We start from the raw sequence: 22,634 nt of genomic DNA on the forward strand, positions 1-22,634 counted from the left end.
GATGGAAGGGTCTTGGGTATCGACCAACCTGGGTTTGTGTCTGGCTCCATCACTTCCCAGCTGTGCAATCTTGGGGGAAGGACTTTCTGACTCTGAGCCTGGGCTTTTCCATCTGTATAATGGGCCTCAAGCAGGCCCCTCCCTCACTCTGGGCTCCGTTGCAGGCACGGACGGGACTCCTGATGAATGTGATGGGCGTCCTGCTGCTCAGCTTGGCCATGAATACTTGGGCACAGACCATCTTCCAGCTGGGCACCTTCCCGGACTGGGCCAACCTCCACCTGACCAATGTCACAGCACTGCCATCCACCTTGGCCAATGACACATTTCAGACCCTCTGAGTCCCCCTCAGGTACTCTCTTTGGGCTGGGCCCTCCCAGAAGGTCTCGCCATCATCTGCTGCCAGGACCCTACAGGATGATCAAGCAATTCTTCTCTGTGATCCAGTACGCAGCAAGCAAGGGTGACTTCCAGTGGTCCACTTGGGTCCATAGTCTCGTTGTCTAGGATACCTTCTCCTCTGTCATGCAGTTGAGGGTGCAGCTACCTCCCAGATCTGCCACCTGAGCAACAAGCTCCTTTATCTCTGAGCTGTTCTGGGGTTAGGACGCAAGAAAGCCCAATTTCAGCAACAATAAGCAAACCTGGAATGGCGTTTGTCTTGAATAGGTAGGGTGGGAAGCGCAGCTAGCATCCCTCACTGACTACACGAGTTACCATCTGGAGAGACCATCTTGCCTTTAGGGATTACCTTCCTTCAAGAGACTTTGGGGCTGCTGTGTCCCAGTCCAGCTGTTCCAGCTGTCACAGCTGGTGTGTGCTCTGCTTGGTGGGGGCCAATTCTCTGCCAGTTATTCGAATATCACCCCTGCTGATACCCAGCAGCCAGGGGTATTTTCAATCCCTGGAGACAGGGGGAGGGACAGATGACATCCTGAGGACATGGAGATCGTGCAAAGCCTCCTTGCTGCTTCTCCGGGCTCCCGAGCACACAAGGGGAGTTCTAGACCTTTCTACCCAAGCTTATTAGGATTTTCCTGTTCAGTCTGATTCAGTGTGGCCACAGTTCCAGGGTCAGGCCAAGTCTGGGCCATGCCCTCTCACAGGTGACCCATGGCCCCTCCAGCCAGGCCCCTCCCGCACGTGGCCCGCAGGGGCCTTCGTGGCTGCAGGCTTCTTCTTGTTCCAGGAGCTGGTCTTTACCTCCCCACCCCGACCCAAAGCGGTAAGCATGTTTGATTAGCAAAGGCCACATTTTTTAGGGGTGAGAGAAAAGTCAGAAGATAAATTGGGGCCTTGTAAAAGGTCAAATGTCTCAGGCAGGGAAACACCATAATCCTCTTCTACAGACAAGGACAACTTAAGACTTCCCCTGAGCCAGTGGCTGGTGGGGCCTGTCCTAGAGGATCTGACCCCTCCTCGCTTCAAGTAGGAACATCTCGGCATCCCCAGTGAATAGCACAGTTTGGACCCAGCGGGCGCTCAGGAAGTATCTGTGGAATCAGTAGGCAGGCATTAGCCCAGCATCAGAAAAGGCACCTGCTGAGGGGCCCAGAAAGCTCATCCCCAACTTCCTACGCCTCTGAGGGATGAGGTTCCCCAAGCAGCTCGGGCTGGGAAGCAGCACCCAGGGACTGAACTTGTTCTTGAAACAGCACAAGTGAGTCATGGATGTTCCCCTGGGAGCAGTGGGGAGGAAGGAGAATGGGCTCCCTGTCCTTCCTGTGGGGTTACTTCAAGATTTAGTCACAGTTACAGCCCCTTGGGGTGGGGTGTGCACTCCTATTGGATGGGGCAGTGGAGAAATTCATTCACAGAGAAACCCAAGGGGCTTATAACCAGATGAATCGTGATTTCAGATACTTCTGATTGAGAATTCTATAAAATAAAGAATGTTAATCAACCCTGGGCCTGGAGATTATTTGCCTTTGTGGCCATAAAAGAGCTTCAAAGCCCTAAATTCTGGAACTGGGGGTTTCACAGAATTGACCTCCCTGACCTCACTTCCTTACTGCTCTCCCCTCTCCACTCTACTCCAGCCACATACTCAAACTCTCCTGCCTCAGGGCCTTTGCACATGCTGTTTCCGTTACCTAGAACACTTTGCTCCTAAATATATGCTTGTTTCTCACTTTATTCAGGTCTCTGCTCAAATGTCACCTCCCCAGAGAAGCTTCCCTGACCATCAGGTCTAAAATATCACCCTCATTACTTTTTATACCCTTATCCTGCTATATTTTTCTCCTTAATATTTAGTCAGGACACTGTATTATTTATTTTCTTGTTTATTAACTTTCTCTCCCTCTAGAAAATAAACCTGTGAGAATACAAATTTTATTTTGTCCAGTGTTGTAACTCCAGTTCCTAGAACGGTTTCTGGCACAAAGTAGATGCTTAGTAAACATTTGATAAGTAAATCTATACCAGAATTTATGAGAAAGCAAACTCACTCTTCAATCTGGGGTCTGTTTGGCTCATTTCTTTATTCACTCATTCTTCCATTTATTCATTCAACAGTATTTATTTAGAATCTGTTACGTGCTAGTTCACTGTCCCTAGCCACATAGATCTTAGCCCAGGAGACAGGCAGTAGGCAGGTAAACAAATAGGTAAAGTGACTCCGGGTCATAACGTGGGCTAAGAAGAAAATGAAACTGGCCAGTGTGAGAAACCTACTCAGAGGCTATGTTAGCCAGGGTGATCAGGGAGGACTTCTCTGAGGAGGCGGCCCTGGGCTGAGACCAGTAGGAGTCACCCATGTGCTCAAGGTGGTGTGGGAGGAAAGGAGATGGCAGGGGTGGTACAGAGTCATCAGAAATTTACCAAGGACTCATCTGGAATACACAAGGAATACCCAGAAGCCAGAAGAGACAAAAACAAAACACTTACCGGAGGCTGCATAACAAATCACCCCAAAGTTCAGGGCCTTAAAACACAACACATTTCTGCACTTGGTCAGAGTTCTGCAGGCCTGGTTTTGTCTCTGCTGTACATGGTGTGGCTGGGGCCACTCAGCTGGGGGTTTAGCTGGCGCTGGAAAGTCCGTGATGGCTGTGGACCCTCCAGGGTCACGTGGCTTCTCCAGGAGTCCAGCCTGGACCTCTGTACATGGCAGTGGGCTTCTCAGAAGGCAAAAGCAGAAGCTACAAGTCCCCTTAAGGCGTGGGCTTGGGAGTCCAAGAACGTCAATTCTGCCACATTCTATTGGTCAAAGCAGGTCACAGGGTTAGCCTGGTTCAAGGGGAGGGAAATAACTCCTCTCCTTGATGGGGGGAGTGTCATCTGCATACAGGGCAGAAGATGGCTAGCCACCAACTTTGGAAGCCTTCCACCATAACACCCAAGAGAAAACTGGGTGAAAGTTACAAATATGCCGTTCTAAAAAGGGATATGTAAGTGGCCAGCGGGTTTATAAAGAGATGCTCAGACCACTTGTAATCAGGTAAGTGCAAGTTAAACCAAGATTCAACAACATGCCAATCAGACTGGCAAAAGCTAGAAAAGTGAACAGTGAGTGATGGTGAAATGGGAGGACATAGAAACCCTTGTTTTCTGTTGGCGAGACAACAAACTATTACCATCAGCCTGGCAAGCAACTTGGCAGTAATCGGGGATTCATTGTCTGCATTCCCTATGGCCCATCCTGTTCTTGGGCTTCTATCCCAGCAAAATTATCGCATGGGTCCCTAAGGAGACAATGTAGGAGGATATTCATGCCACAGTTGTTTGAGGTACCAAGGAGCTGGAGGCCACCAAGGTGACCATCACTGGGGAAGAGGGGCATTTAAATAAAACATGGAGGAAGCACACCGTGGAAACATGGCCACAAGCAGACGTGATGAAATGTGGAGTGATAGCACGGACACGGACAGACTCCGGCACAAACGTCAAATAGAAGTGCAGGATCATGTGGGCAGAGGAATGGAAGCTGTGATGGTAAATGAGGGAAAAAGGTGAGTAAAAGTCATTGAGTGAGGAGTTCAGTAAGCCGCATTGGACAGCTGGCTCCACCCATAACATCTGTATGACCTTAAGCAGGCCCTTTACTGTTTGGACTTTGGTTTCCCCATCTGAGAGAGGAGGGTCTAGTTACAAGGTGTGGGCAGGTGGTCACTTATGGAAACCACAAGAGAAAGCATAGACCCTGGTGGTGAGAGGGACGGCTAGTCACGGAGAAGCACCTCTCAGCCCGGGGTCTGCGGGACAGCTGCTGACCTGGAGCTGGCAACTTTAGTCCAGGGACACATCCAGCCCTTGATGACTTCACAGGGAGGTAGCTGCCCTGGATCTTTCTCCCCTCTCTCTCTCTCAGCTCTCCTGCTGGGGCTCCCCCAGTGGGCAAACACAGCTGTATTGGTGAGGGTTCTCCAGAGAAACAGAACCAACAAGATGTGTACGTATGGAAAGAGTTGCAGTTCAAGCCCAAAGGCAGCCTGCTAGCAGAATTCCCTCTTGCTCAGGCGAAGTCAGCCTTTTGTTCTCTTCAGGCCTTCAACTGATTAAACGAGGCCCACCACATTATGGAGAGCAATCTGCCTTATTAAAACTCCATTGATTTAAATGTAAATCTCATCTGGAAACACCCTCACAGAAAGATCCAGAATAATGTTTGATCAAATATCTGGATACCGTGACCCAACCAAGTTGACACATAAAATTAACCGTCATACCAACAGAAGCCAGAATGTAAGGGAGTCCTTTGATGCAGCCAATCCAGGTCCTCCTTTATAATTTTTTGTATTAATTACATGTTAAAAGGATAATATTTTGGATGTATTAGGTTGAATAAAATATTTTATTAAAATTATTTTCACTTTTTTAATGTGACCACTAGAAATTTAAAAACTTTCTATGTGACTCACATCATTTCTCTAAGAGAGCACTGCCTGTTTGATAAGACTCTAGCCACCTCTCCACATTCTGAAGCCAACTGGATGGTGGCAACATTCTACCCCCACAAGCTGTAAAATTCAATGACTCTAATATTCTATGGACGTCTGATTATGATTCTAGATCTGAAGACTTACCACTTCCTCTTCATGTTCTGTCTTATGGCTCTGAATCCTCCACCCAGAATTCCCCTCAACAAAGCTCATTCTATTTTTGATGATTCAGACACTCCTTCCGGATGTTGTGGGCTTAGGCTCAGGCCAGCCTTATATAGGCAGAAGTGACTGCCTGTATGTGCTGAGAAAAGCCAAAAATATCTTCTGCCCTTTCCCTCCCTATGCTCACATCCTCCCAGATCTTATGCATCCACTAGAGGCCCTGGGGAAATGACCAACATGTTCCTTAACCAATCAGCTCCCTCGTGCCAGTGCAGTAACTAGGCAAATGCCAGTGTTTTCCAGGACTTTTCCCTCCAACCAGCACAATGCCCTGAAGTTTCCTGTGTGATGGGACCGAGGCCATGGGATCTGGTCCAGTGGGCATCATAGAGGCCTGTACGATCTGGTCTGAGAAACTTGGGGCTCACTCAGGCCAAGCTATCAGTCCAGGTTGGAAAGAGCTGGCCTGGAGCATTTACATATTGTTTACTGGGCACTGAACATACATTATCACATTGAATTCTCAACCTTAAGAAGCACGTACTAGTATTCTCCTCATTATAGCAGAGTACATCCAAGTTCAGAGAGGGACAGTGTCTTTCCCAAGGTCACACAGCACAGTAAGTGGCATAGCTGGCATTTGAGTGAAGGTCTGCCACCTCCATCCCAGGGACCCTGCAGATCAGAGGAACAGCTAGACAGCTCCCTGCATCAGTCCTACTGAGGCCTCTGTCAGAACTTGTAAACTGGTGGCCTTCATGCTGGCTTTGGCCCACAGACCTACCAAGATTGGCCTGCACAATGGTCTTTCATTTTTTAAAAATACTGGCTTTGGAAGCTTGGAGACTTCTACATAAAATTGGGAATGACTGGCATCTTTGGAAAAACTGGCCACCCTGGTAATGTTGGGCCTCATTTTCGAGGGGCTTCAACCCTTAGCTGGAGCGGAGTAGAAGCTACCCTTTTCGTAGGGCCTCCACATGGCAGTTCACCGCTGTTTCCACCTGGCCCGCTGCTCCTTACCTTAGGTGGCCCCTGCAGGTGCCTGCATTTCCTGCTCTTGGTCTACTCTGTGTGCCCAGTTCTTTGCAGACTTGACAGTGGCCTGGCTTCCTAGAGGGGCTTGTGATCCAGGAAGGGTGTTAAGCCCTCTGACGACTACAGGTGTCTCATCCAATTGTGTGACTATGAGAATGCCACTTCCCTTATCTGGGCCATGGGACACGCTCCTTCAGGCCTGAGCAAGTGACCCAGACAATGTCCTTAGAAAGGAAATGACAGGGAGTCTGGAATACTGCCTAACTGTGCCCCCCGCCCCAGTCCATCCTGTAGGGTGGGGGGCTGGGGGATCAGGAGAGGCCTCCTGGCGGAGGTGGTCCTGCTGGCAGTGATGGCGCACAGAGACACTGGAGTGTAGGGGGGAGGAGGGTCTGCTTTCCAGGAAGGGACTGGCTTTCAGAACTGCCCAGAAGCGCACCTGCGGGGCAGTGACTGCGGCAGAGCCCACAAACAGAGAATTCACATTCACTGAGTGTCTGCTCTTGGCAGTGCCAGATGCATCCCAAGGTCAACATGAATCTTGTGAATTCTTCCCTCCCCACCAGTAGGGCCCAGTGGCTGACCAGTAAACTCTGGAGCAAGGATGCTGACTATAAATCGTGGCTCTACCCGTTACTAACTGAGCGGCTGGGTTAAGGGACTTAAGTCTCTGGATCTCAGTTTTCTGAACTGAAGAATGGAAATAACAGTCCCCGCCACAAAGGGTTGTTGGAAAAAAAAGATTCAGTGAACGCTAATAGAAGCTATGTAGCAGCGTGCCTGATACTTAACAAGTGCTCGATAAATGTTAACTGTTCTTATCAATATGCTCTTTTAAGAGGAGAAAACTGAGACAGAGAGGCAAGATCACCTGCCCAAGGTCACACAGCTAGGGAGGGACAGAACTGTGATTGGAAGCCAGGTCCATGTTGGGATAAAGACAGGAAGGGAGCTGAGAGGGAGACCAGAGTCCCTGATGATTGGAAAGAGTCATAGCAGAGGCCCAATTGTCTCCTGTGGGTTTCCACCCCCTAAGAGTTAGGGATCAGGCTCTTCTGGGGGCACATAACTATGCAGGGGGAGGGAGCATGAAGCCGAGCTGAGTTCTAGCCCCAGCACTACCGCTAATGAGCTGTATGGCTTCTCTGAGCCTCAGTTTCTTCCTCTGTAAAATGGGACTAATTCTACCTTCCTGCTATAAGGATTAGAGACTTGGAAAAGGCCTTTTCTCTCCTCCCACACCTTCCACTGGCTCCTGCCTGCCGGAAGAGGATGAGTCAGCTTGCCCAACCCCCTGGGAGGTGGGCCCAGGCAGCACGGGACAAGGCCACCAGAGGCACTTAATTCAGGGCAGAAAAGCAGAAGTGATAATTCTGGTCACTTCTGGAGGACGGAATTCCCCCCACTTCCTCTCCACTTACCTTCGCTGCCTGAGCCTGCCTGCCCAGATCCGCTGCTGTTCAGGGAGCATGAGGGCCCCCCGGGAGATAGCTGAGCATCTCATCAGGACCGGGTAGGTCTGGGGACTTGGACACTGGGGGCCACAGGCAAGAAAACAGTCAGTGGTCAGGCCTGATGGGTATGAGCTAGGTCTCAGTCTCTGCCATTCCCTGGCTGTGTGACCTTGGGTAAATCCTCACCTCTTTGAGCCTCAGTTTCCCCATCTGTGAAATGGGAGTAATAACAATGTCTACGAGACTGTTGTGAGAATTGAATGAGAAAACGCATGCTTAGGGCTTGCCATTGTGCTCGGCTCAGAGTAAGCACCCAACGAATGGCAGCTGGTTCCTTAGCATTTACAACATTCAGCACAGACCTTGCACCCAGTATGACTTAGAACTGGTTTTCCATTCCGATATCATTCAAATTATTAGCTATCATTTTAACAGCTACCATGTTTCAAATATGAATTATACAGTAGAAAGGAGTTTAGTCCCAAATTAAAATGTCAGCGCGACCGGGAAGACCATAATTCGTCACCTCTAAGCTCAAGTGGGTCCTCAGTGCATCCAACCCAGCGTGTATATAACTTCCCGAGTTCATTTACTCTCCCACTTTCCTGGCCACCTGTGTTATACCTTCTTCTTCACCTTCAAATTTCCATCGTCTCCTCTAGCATCCTCACCATCAGTGCTGACCTGCCCTTGTCCAGGTCACCAGTGACTTCCACGTGGCTAAATCCAATGGTCATTGCTCAGCTCCCATCTTTCTTGACCCATCAGCAGCACTTGACACATTTGCTCACTCCCTTCTTCTTGAAACATTTCATTGACTTGGCTTCCCAAGCTCCACAGTGCCTGGTTTCTTGGTATCCTGTGCTGGTTCCTCCTCACCTCCCAGCCCATGAACCCCGGAGTGCCACTAGCCTCTGTCCTCCGAGCTCTCTCCTTCCCGTCAACACACTGTCTTAAGGAATCTCATCTACCCCATGGCTTTAAATACCGTCTATCAAGCCACAACTCCCAGCTTTATATCTCCAGCCCGCTCTCTCCTCTGAATTCCAGATTGTTTCCAATCACACATTCAGCAGCTCTGCCAAATGGCAAAATTGGCACCTCAAATTTCTGACTGCCAGCTGAATTCTTCCTCTCCCCCCTCCACTCAAACCTGTTTCAACCACAGATTTCCCATCTCAGGAAACAACACCTCAGTGCTTTCAGCTGCTCAGACGCAAAACCTCATTGTCATCCTGAACACCCCTCTTTCTCTCACACTCACAACCAATCAGTCTGCCAATCGTGTTGGCTCTTCCAGCAAAATGTATCCAGAGCCCAACCTCTTCTTACTATTCCTCTGCTCTCACTCTCCCATGGAAGCTCTGTGAGGCCAGGAATTCTCCTCTGTTTTATCCATTCCTGTTTCTCCAATGGCTAGCACATAGTAGTTACTTAATAAATATTTGTTGAATGAATAAATAAGAGTACAATAGAGGAGAAAAGTTCCTCAGAGATCAACTGGTCCACTCTTCCCATCCTCTGAATTATAGAGGAGACAATGAGATCCATAAAGAAGGAGTGTCCAGGGTCACACTGAGCTGACCAAGACTATGAATTCAAGTAAAAAAGCATCTCTCCCCATTTCTCTCTCATCCTCTCTCTTTCATTTGTGCTTCTCTCTCCATGACTCTTTCATTCCCTTGCACCAGTTGCCCTCACAAGACACAAGCAGCCCAGGTATTCATCCTCTCATCCTCAGGAACTACATGGAAACTAGTTCTTCCCTGACAACTCAGTGAGAATAATCCTGGGGAAGGCTCTGATTGGCTCAGCTTAGGTCATGTGGGTTTGGGATGGGTTACTCTGATTGACCCACCTGGGAGGAGTGCCCACCACTGTGGCTAAAGGGGTGGAGCCTGTTGGCAGTTGACGAGTTTGTAGGGCAGGGGCATTGGGCAGACACACAATGCCCCAACCCTCCTGATAGAGGCTCCCCCTATTTCCTTGTGTGCAGGTGGAGATTCTGGTACCTGGGGCTCCACAAGACCCTTGCCCTGCTGCAGGCTGCCTGGGTTGCCTTCTCCCAGCCTGTCCCAGCCAGCTGTGGCCAGCTGCTGACCCAGCTCCTCCTGTGCGGTTCCCTGGCCATTGCTGCCGCGGGTCTGACCTACCATGGGCTGGTGTCCCTGCTGCTTTATCCTCTAGGGCCCTCGGCCATGGTGGCCACTGTCTGTGGCCTCCTGGCCTTCCTGGGCCTGGGCCTGGTGCCCCCCGCCCGCTGTCTGTTTGCACTCAGCGTGCCCACCCTGGGCACGGAGCAGGGCCGCCGCCTGCTCCTATCCTGGAGTACCGTCACCCTGGCCATTGTCGTGGTGCCCAACATCTTGGCCAACATGCACGCAGCTGGGCAGGTGCTGAGGTGCGTCACGGAGGGCTCCCTGGAGAGTCTGCTCAACACCACTCACCAGCTGCACAGAGCAGCCCAGGCTCTGGGCCCTGACGGCCAGGCAGGCAGCCAGGGCCTGACGCTCCAGGCCCAGGGCAATGGCTCCGCCTTCCGGCTCCACATGTTCAGGGTCACTCAGCAGGTCCTGGAGGACTTCTCTGGCCTGGAGTCCCTGGCCCAAGTGGCAGCACTGGGGACCCAGCGGGCAGTCACGGGGCTCTTTATGCTGGGCCTCCTGGTGGATTCAGCCTGGTACCTCCATCGATACCTGACTGACCTGCAGTTTGATAACATCTATGCTACCTGGCAGCTGGCTCAGCAGCTGGCAGAGGTCGGGGCCACACACCTGGTGGCCTCCCCACCAGCCTGGCTGCTCTGGGCGGCCCGGCCAAGGCTGTCCCAGCGGGAGCTGCTGCGTTGTCTCCTAAGGCTGGGGCTGCTCACCCTACTCCTGATGGCCACAGCTGTGACAGTGGCCATGGACCACGTGGCCTTTCTCCTGGCGCGGGCAGCCGTGGGCTGGGCTCAGGAGCTTCCCACTGTGCCCGTCACGCTCACCGTCAAATATGATGTAAGTGCCGTGACAGGAAGGTGGACATAGAGTCATTTCCTTGAGGGAAAGGATAGGGTTTGTTAAACCCTTGACTCAAAATTGAATTTTACTTGCCTTCAAGTCGTGATCCTTGGATACGCTGTGGGATCCAGGGGCTTTGGCAGATGAACCAGGTAATTCTCACAACAGCCTGAGGCAGTGGGTTCTGTTTTCATCCCTTATCGCAGGTGAGGATACTGATACCCAGAGATATTAAAATAATTTGCCCCCCAAGGCCACTCTTCACACGCCGCAGCATATCCCAGCCTCATTTTGCTCACTTGTACAAACTGGATCAATCCTCCTTACCCTACAAGGTTACTGTGAGTCTTAAAATGTGGTAGTCTCTAGAAGTACCTAGTCGGCTCCATGCCACATAGGAGATGTTTAATAAATAGTGACTATTATTAATAGCTCACATCTGTAGATAATAGACTGGAGGAAGCCTTAGTAACAGCCCACGGGCCAATCCTGCCAGCTTCCTGTTTTTATAAATTGAGTTTTTTTGGACTCAAATTAGCCATGACTTTGTTTACATATAGTCTATGGCTGCTCTACAAAGTTGAATCATTGCAGCAGGGATTGTATGGCCTGCAAAGCCTAAAATATTTACTATTTTAATCGTAATATATATTTACCATCTATTTACTGTTGGAAAAATTTATGATCTCATCAAGTTTTGTGGTTTTTAATCTTTTCTTTGGCCACAAATCTTTTTCTTTTTAATGGTGAGATCTCACACAAAAGTCCATTGTGTAAAACATGCCAAAGTGTCAGACCCTGAGTTAATAATATTAATAGCTAATATTTGCTGAGTACTTATTATGTATCTACTAGGAAAGTGTTCTTCAAACTGCATGAAATCAATTTTATCAATTTAGGGGCTCGGTCGCTGTGTTTTTTTTTAATGGATAGAATAGACTAGAAATGTATTTCAGAGTATACCATAGGTGATGGGGGATGTATTGTTCTATGAAAATTTTCTTCAGAAAATGCATTTCTTACTGTCAGTCACAGTAAAGAAACATGTCAGGCAATGTGCTAAGTGTGTTACCTAATTTTCTGTATTTCATCAAATCTAAGATGCCGTTCTCTGCAAGTCACATCATCATTCTATGCACCATTAGATAAGAAAAGGCTGCCACTTAAACCATGACACAATGCCTTCTTATCATTTAGAATGTTAATTGTATTCATATAAAACAGTTCACTGATCATTTAACATAGATTTATTTTAGCATCTTTCTCACGGATAACAAGACAAATAGTGAAGTAATTTTGTGAAGCTTTTCCTGAAACCTCCTCCCATTCAAGCCTGACTCTTTGGAATGACTCTGCCTGAGTTGTCAGTGTCTGGTTTTTCACCTGATACTGTTCTCTGTGCCTTCGAGACAGAGCACTGGTGATGCTCCACTGTGTTTCCCAGCATTTTCTTCCAGACTGTGGACACTCAGTCCACAAGTTTTGCTGCTGGCACCCTCTGACCAGAAAGCATGTTACCAGTCATATTGATTTGAAGACACACCTTCATCGCAAAGATGTGAAAATGTGGAAAAAAAAAAAAAAAGAATCCCAGAACTGATGAAATAAAATAGTTCATTTAATTGCCACTGTGATCCTGTAAGAAAGACAGGAATTAGTATCACCGCTGATTTACCGATGGAGACACCGGGGCTCAGAGAAGTTAGTGAACTTGCCCCAATTCATCCAGCCTGTACCTGCAGAACCAGGGCTGCACTGTGTCTTTGGTGGGCCCTAGACAGGTTTACTTCTGCGGACGCCTTTCTCCAGAAAAAATACTAATGATGGCATTGGTATAATGACAAATATATTAATAGTATATGGTAAAACATATTCTTCAACTTAAAAGTTTGGTTTTTAATTCTCATTTTAAAAGAAAATAAAACATTTTCGTAGGCCCCTAAAAGTACTGTGGGTCCCCAGCACTGTGCTTTATGGGGAAGATGTCCGTGGGCAGAGCCAGGATCCAATCCAAGAAGTCCGGCGCCAAAGTTCAAACGGTTAACCTCTGACCTCCCTGCTTCTCTAGACCCCATCCTTCTTTTTTTTTTTTTTTTTTTTTAAAAGCCTTATTCTTTTAAATTTTATTTATTTATTTATTTATGGCTGTGTTGGGTCTTCGTTTCTGTGCGAGGGCTTTCTCCAGTTGCGGCAAGTGGGGGCCACTCTTCATCGCAGTGCGCGGGCCCCTCACCATCGCGGCCTCTCTTGCCGCGGAGCACAGGCTCCAGACGCGCAGGCTCAGCAACCGTGGCTCACGGGCCCAGCTGCTCTGCGGCATGTGGGATCTTCCCAGACCAGGGCTCGAACCCGTGTCCCCTGCATTGGCAGGCGGACTCCCAACCACTGCACCACCAGGGAAGCCCGACCCCATCCTTCTTGTTCCAACATGCCCCATGGAAACTGTAGGGCCTAATACTTAGGAGCAGGATATTGGGACCCACCCTGGCTGGGGCTGACCCCTGGGTGGGCTGCATGTAACTCATGGTGTGACCATAGGTTCCCGTCTTTTAAATGAGGCTCTTCATGGACTCAACTTCATAAAATTGTGCTTATTTGATGGACTAGAACATCTGAAGTTTCACTAAGGGCTCAGAAAAGAGTAAATGCCCTTAAGCATGAATTGGTTTTCTCTAAAGTGTTCTCTGCAAAGAGAGTAATAACAATATAAATAGCATTTGTATGGTGTTTTTCATTCCGCAAAAAGCCTGTTTCAGATTCCTGATCTCAGTTGACCCTCCTCAAAATGGTCAGATTTTGCGCCCATTTTGCAGATGAGGACAGGGAAAGTTGGACCCGTCCAGACCCACGAGCATCCAGATGTGGTGGGGGGCAGGGAACGGCTGGGGTGTCTGTCTGCTGACTCGGCCTTTTTCTCCTTTTTGAAGGCTGCATACACCATCCTGGGCTTCATCCCTTTCCTCTTCAACCAGCCGTCTCTGGAGAGCCCCTTCCTCTCCGCCCACAGCTCCTTCCAGTGGGAGCTGCGCTTCATCGCCCCTGGCTGCCCGCTGCTGCCCGCCCGGAGCCCGCACACAGCCGCCCCCCTGGCTGCAGGCGCCCTGCAGCTGGTCGCTTGCTCCACGGTCCTCCTGGAGACCTACGCCCGCCGCCTGAGGCACAGCATCGCTGCCTCCTTCTTCACCACCCAGGAGGCAAGGAGGGTCCGCCACCTTCATGCCCGGCTCCAGCGAAGATATGACAGGCACCGAGGCCAGCAGCTGGCCCTGGGCACTCCATCCTGCTCCTGAAACCCGGGCCGGGCAGCAAGCACCTAGAACGGCTAGACAGACCTGCTGGATGCCTGGAAGGACAGAGAGAAGTGGCGCCAAGAGGAAAGCGCTTTGGAGTTGCCCAGACCTGAGTGGTAACCTTGGCCCTTCTGCTGCCTCCCCTGTGTGACCTTGGGTAGGTCGCTTCACCTCCCTGAGCCTTGGTTTCTAGATCTGCATAAGGACTGCATAACAACAATTAATGTGACCTACTTTGCACACGGGAATGTGTTAAGGGCGGAATGAGATATTGGGCAGGAAAGGCCTCGATAAACAGAAAAGGACGATGCAAAGTGAAGACAAGTTTCCTCCGGCCGGTGCCAGGTGTCTGTCCAGGCTCCCATCTGCATCGGCTGCTGTACCTGGTAGATGGAGACTTTGCACCCTGACTGTGTCTAAATGCCCCTGGAACTTATTTATATGTCTCTGAATCTTCTGAACTTATTTATAGTCATTAAAATTTTCTTGATTTTATAAATAAATGTATTTATTAAATTCTAAATTAGATTGTTATTCCTTTGCTTCAAATTCCTTCAGGGGTTTCCCATCTAGGGTTGCCAGGTTTAGCAAATAAAAATACAGGACACCTGGTTCAATTTGAATTTCAGATAAACAACGAATATGGGTTTGGTATAAGTACGTCCCGAGGCTACTTATGCGAAACCCATATTTGTTGTTTATCTGAAATTCAAACTGATGGGTAATCTGTATTTTATGGCAACTCCATCCCTATCGAAGTTACAATAAAATCGCAACTCCTTACCCTGTGGGCTTGGTATTCCCTGTTTTTCCCTCCAGGTCATTCTCTGCCTTTCTCTCACCTGCTCTCTTTCCCAGGAGTCTGACATTTGTGGTTCTATCACCCTGGTTCCCTTGAACTCTGACTCCTGGTTGGGCTCAGCCAATGGGAGGCACCGGCAGGTGATTTAAAGTGGGAAGGGAGAGAGAGGTCAGGCTGTTTATCCCTGCGGCCTTCTGGGCGCTTACTTGGCAAAGGCCATGTTCCACACTCTGGGTGACCTCGCTCCCACTGTTACGGTTCCCCCTGCGTTCCAGAGAGGCACAGCTTCCATCTACCAGGTACAGGTCTCTGGGGGTGTCACTATCATTCCCTTAACCAAGTCCCCACCTCTATGCCTTCATTAAATTCTCTTTAGGGAATTCCCTGGTGGTCCAGTGGTTAAGACCCCGTGCTTCCACTGCAAGGGGCACAGGTTCAGTCCCTGGTCAGGGAACTAAGATCCTGCATGCTGTGAGGCCAAAAGAAAAAAAAAAAACACAAAACTCTCTGTAGTTATCCCTTTGAGAGCTCTTTCCTGGGTCACAAAACCTTGACTGAGCCAGCCTCTTCCTCCCTCGCTATGCCCTGGCCACATGGACTTAAGCTCCTCACAGGCTGGCTTGCACCTCGGGGCAATGCCCTTGCTATTCCCACATCCTGGAACACTCTTCCTTCAAGTCTCGGCATGGCCGGCTTCTTTGCATCATTTGGGCATTAGCTCAAATGTCACCTCCTCAGAGAAGCCTTCCCTGACTATTCTACCTAAAACTGTCCTATCCCACCTAGTTCTACTCTATCACCAGAGTCAGCAAGCTCCCATCTGTGGGCCAAATCGGGCCTGTTTCCGTGAATAGAGTTTTATTGGACCATTGCCACACCCATTAGTTTAAGTATTGTCTCTGACTTCTTTTTTTTTTTTTTTATTAATCCATGTAAATCATCTTTTTTTTTTCACACACACATACTGTATTTTATTTTTACAAGAGATAAATAGACTGACACCAAGCATTGTACATGGATGACCACAACAAAAGCAACAATGATCGCAATTACCAAACATGAAACACACTCATACTATGTCATAATATTTACATTCAGTCCAGTAATCCTCCACTGTAACAGCTCCTTTACTTTGCAGTGAAAATTGATTTGTATATTCTTTGCCTCTGAGTGACTTCTTTTGCTCTGATGGGAAATTTGAGTCGTTGAGATGTGGCCTAGAAAATCTGAAATATTTACTATCTGGCTCTTTAAATAAAATGTTTGCTGACCGCTGATCTATCATATTAAGTTGTTTTACCATCTTTATACATACCCTCATCAATATCCTTCATTCCATGTGCATTTGTATGTTTAGCTGCCTCTTTTTTTTGTTTACTTGCTGGTGTGTTTCATGTCATCCCCACAAACATGTCAACTCCATGCTATCTGTCTGGTCCTCCACAGTTTTCCTAGCATCTAAAGCAGAACCTGAGCCAGGGCTCAGTAACAATTAGTTGAACGGCCAGATATCTGGAGGTAGAATTGCGCTCTCTCTGGTCTCCGCTCCTTCCTGAAGATTTTGGGCTTGCAGAAGGGAATAGTCAGGCGCTGGAAGCAGCCTGCATCAGGCCAAGTTTGTGGCCAAAGGGAAAGATACAAAGCACTAAGAAATACATCCCCTAGGGAGAGTGGGAGGGAGATGCATGAGGGAGGGGATATGGAGATATGTGTATACGTACGGCTGATTCACTTTGTTATACAGCAGAAGCTAACACACCATTGTAGAGCAATCATACTCCAGTAAAGATGTTGAAAAAAAAAAAGGAAAGAAAAGAAATACACCCCCAGACAAGAGTTTCAACTTAAACAGCCAGTATGTTTGAGAGAATCACATCAGGCCCCAGGAAGCACATCAGCTTTGCCTCCTAAGGCCAGCTCCCTTGTACCACGCATGTGGTAGACAGAATAATGCCCCCCAAAGCTGTCCATACCCTAATCCCCAGAACCTGTGAATATGTCACCTGACATGGCCAAAGGGGTTTTGTGGATGTGATTAAGTCAAGAGTCTTCCCCAGTGAGGGTGGGATAGTGGAGGAACATATGAGTAGCCAGGGCGCGTGCCCTGGGACCTCAAACATGAAAACCATGAGGTGACACCATCCAACTCCAACCTGGAATGCAGCACCAGAGGCCTTGGACAGCTCCCCAACTTTATGTTAAGAGAAGGTTTCTTCCTGGCCTTAAATTAAAGTTAATCTTCTAGGTCAGACTTGCTCTGCAAACCCAGTCTTATTTTTCCAGCTGATGCTGCCGTACTCTAACCCCAATAACTAGAGTAAAATTAATCTCTTTTGTGTCTTATTTTCTTATTGGACACCATCCCAAATTTTATTTATTTCTCCTCTGCATCAAAGTTAACTACAATGTTATTGCATAATGGTTATAAGCTTGGGCTCTAGCATCAGAGTGCCTGTGTTTAAATCACAGTTTTGCCACTTCCTGGTGGTGTGACACTGGGCAAGTTTTCTTCTTTAACTGTTTTGAGCCTTTATTTAATAAGTTCATTTAACAAATATTTATTGAGTTCCTCTCATATACAAGGCATTTGTCTGGGTATTGGGTATGTAGCTGTGATTCTTATGTAGCCTGCTTCTGTTGGGATAAGAAAGATAACAAATAAATATTCAACGCCATGGTGGTCCTGGTGGTGGTCCGGAGCCGCCACATGGTCACACCCACCAACTGTTACCTGGTGAGTCTGGCCACCGCGGACCTGCTGGTGCTCCTGGCTGCTGAAGTGCCCACCGTGGCCGAGGCGGCATCCACTCGGGTTTGGGTCTTCGGCCACACAGGCTGCCTGGGCATCACCTACCTGCAGTACGTGGGCATCGACGCGTCCAAGGTGGAGCGCTACCTCGCCACCTGCCATCCTCTGAGCGCCCAGGCTCTGTCCACCGCGGCACGGACCAAGCGCACTGCAGCGCGGGTGTGGCTGGGCACCAGCGCCTACGCGCTCTGGCTCTTCCTGGTGGACACGCGCGAGACCGTGTGAGCCGACGGCGTACAGGAGCAGGGCGGCTACCGCGTGTCACGCTCTCTACCCGCCCGTCTACTTCCTGGACTTTGCGCTCTTCTACGCGCTGCCCCTGGGCCTGGCCACTGTGTCCTATGCACTCATAGCACGCGTCCTCTTTGCGGGGCCGCTGCCTCCTGGTGACTGGGGACGATTGGGCTCTGTGCACCAGGGCGGCCCCGCTGGCCAAGGGCGCTTCTCCTCCCGCGGCAGGAGGGGTGACCTCAACTCCCGAAAGCAGGTACGGACGTCCCTCCTCATTCGGACCCCTGTACTGAGCCAGCAGCAGATTGGTGGATGGAAGCTTGGGCCCTCCTAGAGTCAAGCTCAAGTTCAAGTCCAGGTGGTGCCACTTACTCGGCTTGTTTTTTGGCGACATCACTTCTGAGCGTTTCTGAGCCTCCGTTGCCTCTCCTGTTGTATGAGGTAATGGCACAGAAATGGCATGATTCATTTAGAGTCAATGTCACAAACTAAACGCTAAATTCATCTTGGTTTGTTATTAAACTTCCTCAGCGAGTCCCTACACCGTAGCTGTTATTCTCTTTCTTCTACTGATGGGGAAAGTGAGGCTCAGAGAGGTGAAGTGACTTTCCCAAGACTATACTACGCCATCTGGCACTAAAACTGCTCCAACGGGCCGGGACAGTCTGAAAGCCCAAGAGGATGGGTTCTGGGGAGATTGAGAGAAATTCAGCATTTATTGAGCACTTACTGTGTGCCTGATTCTCTGATGGTTCCTGATAGTACCCCTATTTGGGAGGTTTCATACCTATTTTTATGGACAAGGAAACAGGCTTAGAGGGGACAAGGGAGCGACAGAGGCGACACAGTAAGGGAACTGGGTGCAGGAGCGCATGTGTCCAGGCTCCTCGTTTCCTCCACCCCCATTCCAGCAGTGCAGCCTCCCAAGGGTTTTCTAGGAATGCAGGTGGGAGGAGCGCTCTCTGGGCCCAACTGGTCTTTATCTTCAGCCTTCCACCCCCACCCACAGCTCACGGGGGAGGCGGGAGGACACCTTGTCCTGGCTGAGTCACTCCTGAGCCAGGCAAGGACCACATGCGCCATGTCCCTGCCTCTCCAGTGGGCACACTGTTGGGGGCTCTTCCAGCTGCCCTCAAAAGCCCCTTTGGTCCATCCTGCTTGCAGCCACTTTAGGTCAAAGCAACTATTAGAGGGAAGGGGGCAGGGCACTGGCTGAGCAGGTTTGAAATATTAACTTTAGGTGCCAGACAAATGCACCTCCTGCCCTCGCACTGGCTTATTTACTACTGTTTACACTCTCAGGCTCAACCTGGAAGGACTGGGGTCAAACTCCTGCTTGTATGCTTTAGGTGAAACTTCTGGTGGTGAAAAGAGTATTCCAGACCTGGGTTCTGGCTCCTAGCTTTGCTAACGTCTTGCTGTGTGGCTTTGGGTAAGTCACTTCACCTTGCTGAGACTTGATTTCCTCCTCTGTAAAATGAGAACAATTATAGTGCTCATCTACCTCAACGGATGGTAGTAAATATTATAAATCTGGCATATAGTAAGTATTCAACATATGGTACCTATTATTGTTGTTTTGTTGGGGCATTAATGTCTTTTTTCATACTGGGTGGGCTGTGTCTATGGACCAAGTGTTCCTTTCATGCCTACGAGAATCCTTGCAGAATGCAATGTACAATTCCAACAGGGAAGACGCATTAAAGTAAATCAGAAAGCCCAGTGCAAGGTGGAGAATAATAATAACAACAACAACAGCAATTAACATTTGTTGGGTATTTGCTATGTGCCGGGCACTGGACTTAGTGCTTATACAAATTTACATTTTGAATTTTTATAACAACTGTATGATGTATGAACTGTTATCATCTCAGTTTGACACATGAGGAAACTGAGTCACAGAGAGGCTGCCCAAGGTTACAGAGCTGGTAAGTGACAGAACCAAGATTTGAACCCAGGCAACCTGGCTCCAGAGCCCACACACTGCCATCCAGCATTTATCACCCAAACGAACCTAAAATGGAATGGAACAGGATCTGAATTTGGTAAAATCAGGAGTCAAGACCTACTAGGGAATTCCTGCGATTTCACGCTTCCTGGAGAATATTATAGCACAGGTATTGAATGTATCCAGGGTTTTCTGGACAGAACCAGTGCCAGAACTATTTGGGCAATTTAAGCTCTAGTAAGTGAACTCTTGTCACCCACGTTTTGGTCTCTGAAGGGGTCACTGAGGACCCCGGGGGGTAGGAGCACCTGTGAGCTGCTGTCCTCCCAGGTATTAAGGATGTCCGGCTCCATTGACGATGTCCCCTTGTGGTGACTTCATTCCGGAATTTAGAAACTGTGCATCTTTTGAAACACCTTCCAGCGTGTACCACCTCTAGGAGGCTATATTTAGTCTATGCTGTCAGGGAAGTGCTGGCCGAGAGCTGAAGAATTAGGAAGTGAAGAGGAGCGAGCAGGGAGAGGCATTATAGGCGGTCCAGGGCAAAGGCAGGAAGGAGCATCAGGAGGGAGGGAGCAGGGTGAGTGAAAGAGCCGGAAGGGAGAGTGTGGCTGGAAATGCTGGGGAGAGAGGGACATGTCTAAGGCCAAACAGCTGGTTCGTGGTGGAGCCAGGATTCTAACCCAGCTCTGCCCAGCTCTGAACCTCATGCTATTGCAATAGTAATAGTAGTAGAGGTTATGTTAGTAGTAGTAGCAGCAGCAGCAGTAAACCCACAGTAAACCCACATAAGCATCTACTACACGCCTGGCACTGTTCTACATTCTTTACTGCCATTAACTCCTTCACTCCTCACGTCCACCTATGATGAAGGCAGAACTGTGTCTCCATCTTATAGAAGAAGGAACTGAGGCTCAGCAGATGAATGAATTTGCTTACAGTCTGTGGTAGCCCAGCCAAGGGCTTTGGAGGTAGATTGAAGCTGGGAGGTTTCCAAAAGTTTGAGCAGGGTAGGGAAGACTGTATAATGGTTTTCTAGGTGGGGATGGAGTTGAAGGGAGAGCATGCATGAGGGCACAGCTTGGCAAGGCCCGGATACCCTTTGGGGTTACTCCCCCCGCAAGCTCACGGAGAGACCCAGAACCCAGGGTTCTCCCTTGGCACCCATGCCTTTCTTTTTTCCTGTCTTAACCCTGCAGGTCACCAAGATGCTGGCTGTGGTGGTGGTCCTTTTTGCTCTGCTGTGGCTGCCCTACCCCACCCTGGTGGTGGTGAATTCCTTCCTGAGCCCGCCTTACCTCAACCTCAGCTTCCTTCTCTTCTGCTTCCTTTGCATCTATGTGAACAGCGCAGTCAACTCCATCATCTATGCCCTCATGTCCCAGCGCTGCCGGGAGGCCTTCCATGGACTATTTGAGTGCCAGCTGGCTGTGTCCCAGCTTCCGCCCCAGGAGGCCACCCCTGTTTACTACAGTGTCATCGAAGACTGTTCCCAGCACAGACTGGGCTCTTGGAAGGAACCAGGAAGTGTGATGTCCAGGCAGGGAGGGGATCCTGGCACATCAGGGCAAGGCCCACCCTCTTGCCCCTGCTGGGATGAAGGGGTCTCCATGCATTTGGGGAAACATGGCTATTGGAGGAGAGAGTGGTGTCCGGGGCTGTTCGGTAGAGGTGCACACGTTGTGCACTGCACAACCCTAGGGATCACCGTTAACATTGCAGGCAGCCTAGATTTGTATATTTAGTAAAACAGTTTCCCAGTTTAATAAATATACAAATCTAAGAGGTTGCCACAATTATTTATTATATGAACAAATGAATAGATAATGAATAAAAAGTAACTTTAATCTTAATACTCAACACCCTTTGCTGAGATCTGGCTACCAGTGTGAGGTGTAGATTGTGACTTGCTGGGAGTTCTTTGTTGGCAACAGAAAGTATCTCTGGCTAATTAAATCAAAAAGGAATTGATTGGAGTTGGAAAGAACCATAACCAGGATAACCTCAGGGATCCACATAGCCGGAATTAATGGGCAGTGGCTTCATGGCATCTATATCAGAATGAATCAACCCCACCTGGGCCAGGAGAAGGATGGGCAATTCATTGGACTGTCATTCAATAGCTGCCATTGACTGTTATATAGTTTGGGTACTGCTCCATTCCAGTGGCCACCACTCAGCAGTTTAAATGGATGGATCCTCTGAAGTTGTGCAGTGCATAGCCGATGTGAGTGTATATGGCAGACCTTAATAGGAATAGGGTGGTTCCTCAAAGGAACGTTGAAGTGCTTGTTATCACAAAAAGGCAGTATGGATGTCAGAGGACCAAACAAAAACAAAAGCAAAAAAACTAACAACAATAGATATCCACCACAGAAGAGTTCACCCAGGTTCACCGCAGCAGGACCCTTCTGCCAGGGCAGCAAAGTTCACCTATAGTCAACAGCCGCTGGCCCATGATAATACTGTACGTGTCTGTCTCTGTGTCCAAATTCTGCATGTTGCTTCCTCCTCCCCCCCCCCCCGTTTTTTTTAGTAAAGACACAGTCATATCAGATTAAGGTCCACACTAATGACCACATGTTAACTTGATCATGAAAAGACCCTATTTCCAAATAAGGCCACATCGACAGGTACTGGGGGTTAAAACTTCAACATCTCTTAGGGGAACATGATGCCATCCTACAATCCTCCTGATAGCTCTATTAGAATAAAATTAATTATGACTTTATATTTTCTTTGTGATGTGTATGGATATCTCTCTTCTGAGTTATTTGGACAATATGACATAAGTGGGTCTTGCAAGGGTAGAAATCCCAGCATTGAATCTACGGCAGAGATAGTGAATCTCAGGCTGATTCCAGCATATAGGTGGTGCTCCAATAAACATCTGTTGAATGAATGGTTTAAAAAACAGAGGGGAAATTATTGCAAGAATAAGGGGGGAAACAGGGAAAGTGACAGGGGGGTGGGGTCTGAGTTCTATAGCTTCCCATGTCCCCAACTCCATGG

General features: G+C 48.8%; 2 protein-coding genes and 1 pseudogene across 10 annotated transcripts in view; all 3 read left to right on the top strand.

The window, feature by feature from the left end:
* SLC13A3 (solute carrier family 13 member 3) overlaps positions 1–2,332 on the top strand; it is a 95,006-nt gene extending 92,674 nt beyond the window's left edge. For 7 of the 8 annotated variants that reach the window (XM_082431402.1, XM_082431400.1, XM_082431403.1 and 4 more), the window contains one exon: positions 165–1,904. In XM_082431402.1, coding sequence (XP_082287528.1) covers positions 165–341 — 177 coding nt within the window. In that variant the 3' untranslated portion in view covers positions 342–1,904. Of the gene's footprint in view, positions 1–164 lie in introns of all 8 variants that reach the window. The other variant, XM_082431405.1, reaches the window with a different exon arrangement.
* OCSTAMP (osteoclast stimulatory transmembrane protein) lies at positions 418–15,539 on the top strand (the record flags this gene model as incomplete). The annotated part of the gene is given in 6 exon segments (XM_082432081.1): positions 418–463; positions 1,155–1,225; positions 9,409–10,539; positions 13,470–13,825; positions 13,827–13,971; positions 13,974–15,539. Coding segments are annotated over 6 exon segments (1,875 nt in total). The 3' UTR covers positions 14,100–15,539.
* Positions 15,540–17,296: 1,757 nt separating this feature from the next.
* Positions 17,297–22,628, top strand: LOC309646101 (thyrotropin-releasing hormone receptor pseudogene; annotated as a pseudogene). Its single transcript has 2 exons — positions 17,297–17,930; positions 20,822–22,628. The product of its transcript is annotated as a thyrotropin-releasing hormone receptor pseudogene (transcript).
* The last annotated feature ends 6 nt before the right edge of the window (positions 22,629–22,634 follow it).

This window comes from Balaenoptera physalus (genome assembly GCF_965194825.1).
Source record: "Balaenoptera physalus genome assembly, chromosome: 16".
Lineage (NCBI taxonomy): Eukaryota > Metazoa > Chordata > Mammalia > Artiodactyla > Balaenopteridae > Balaenoptera > Balaenoptera physalus.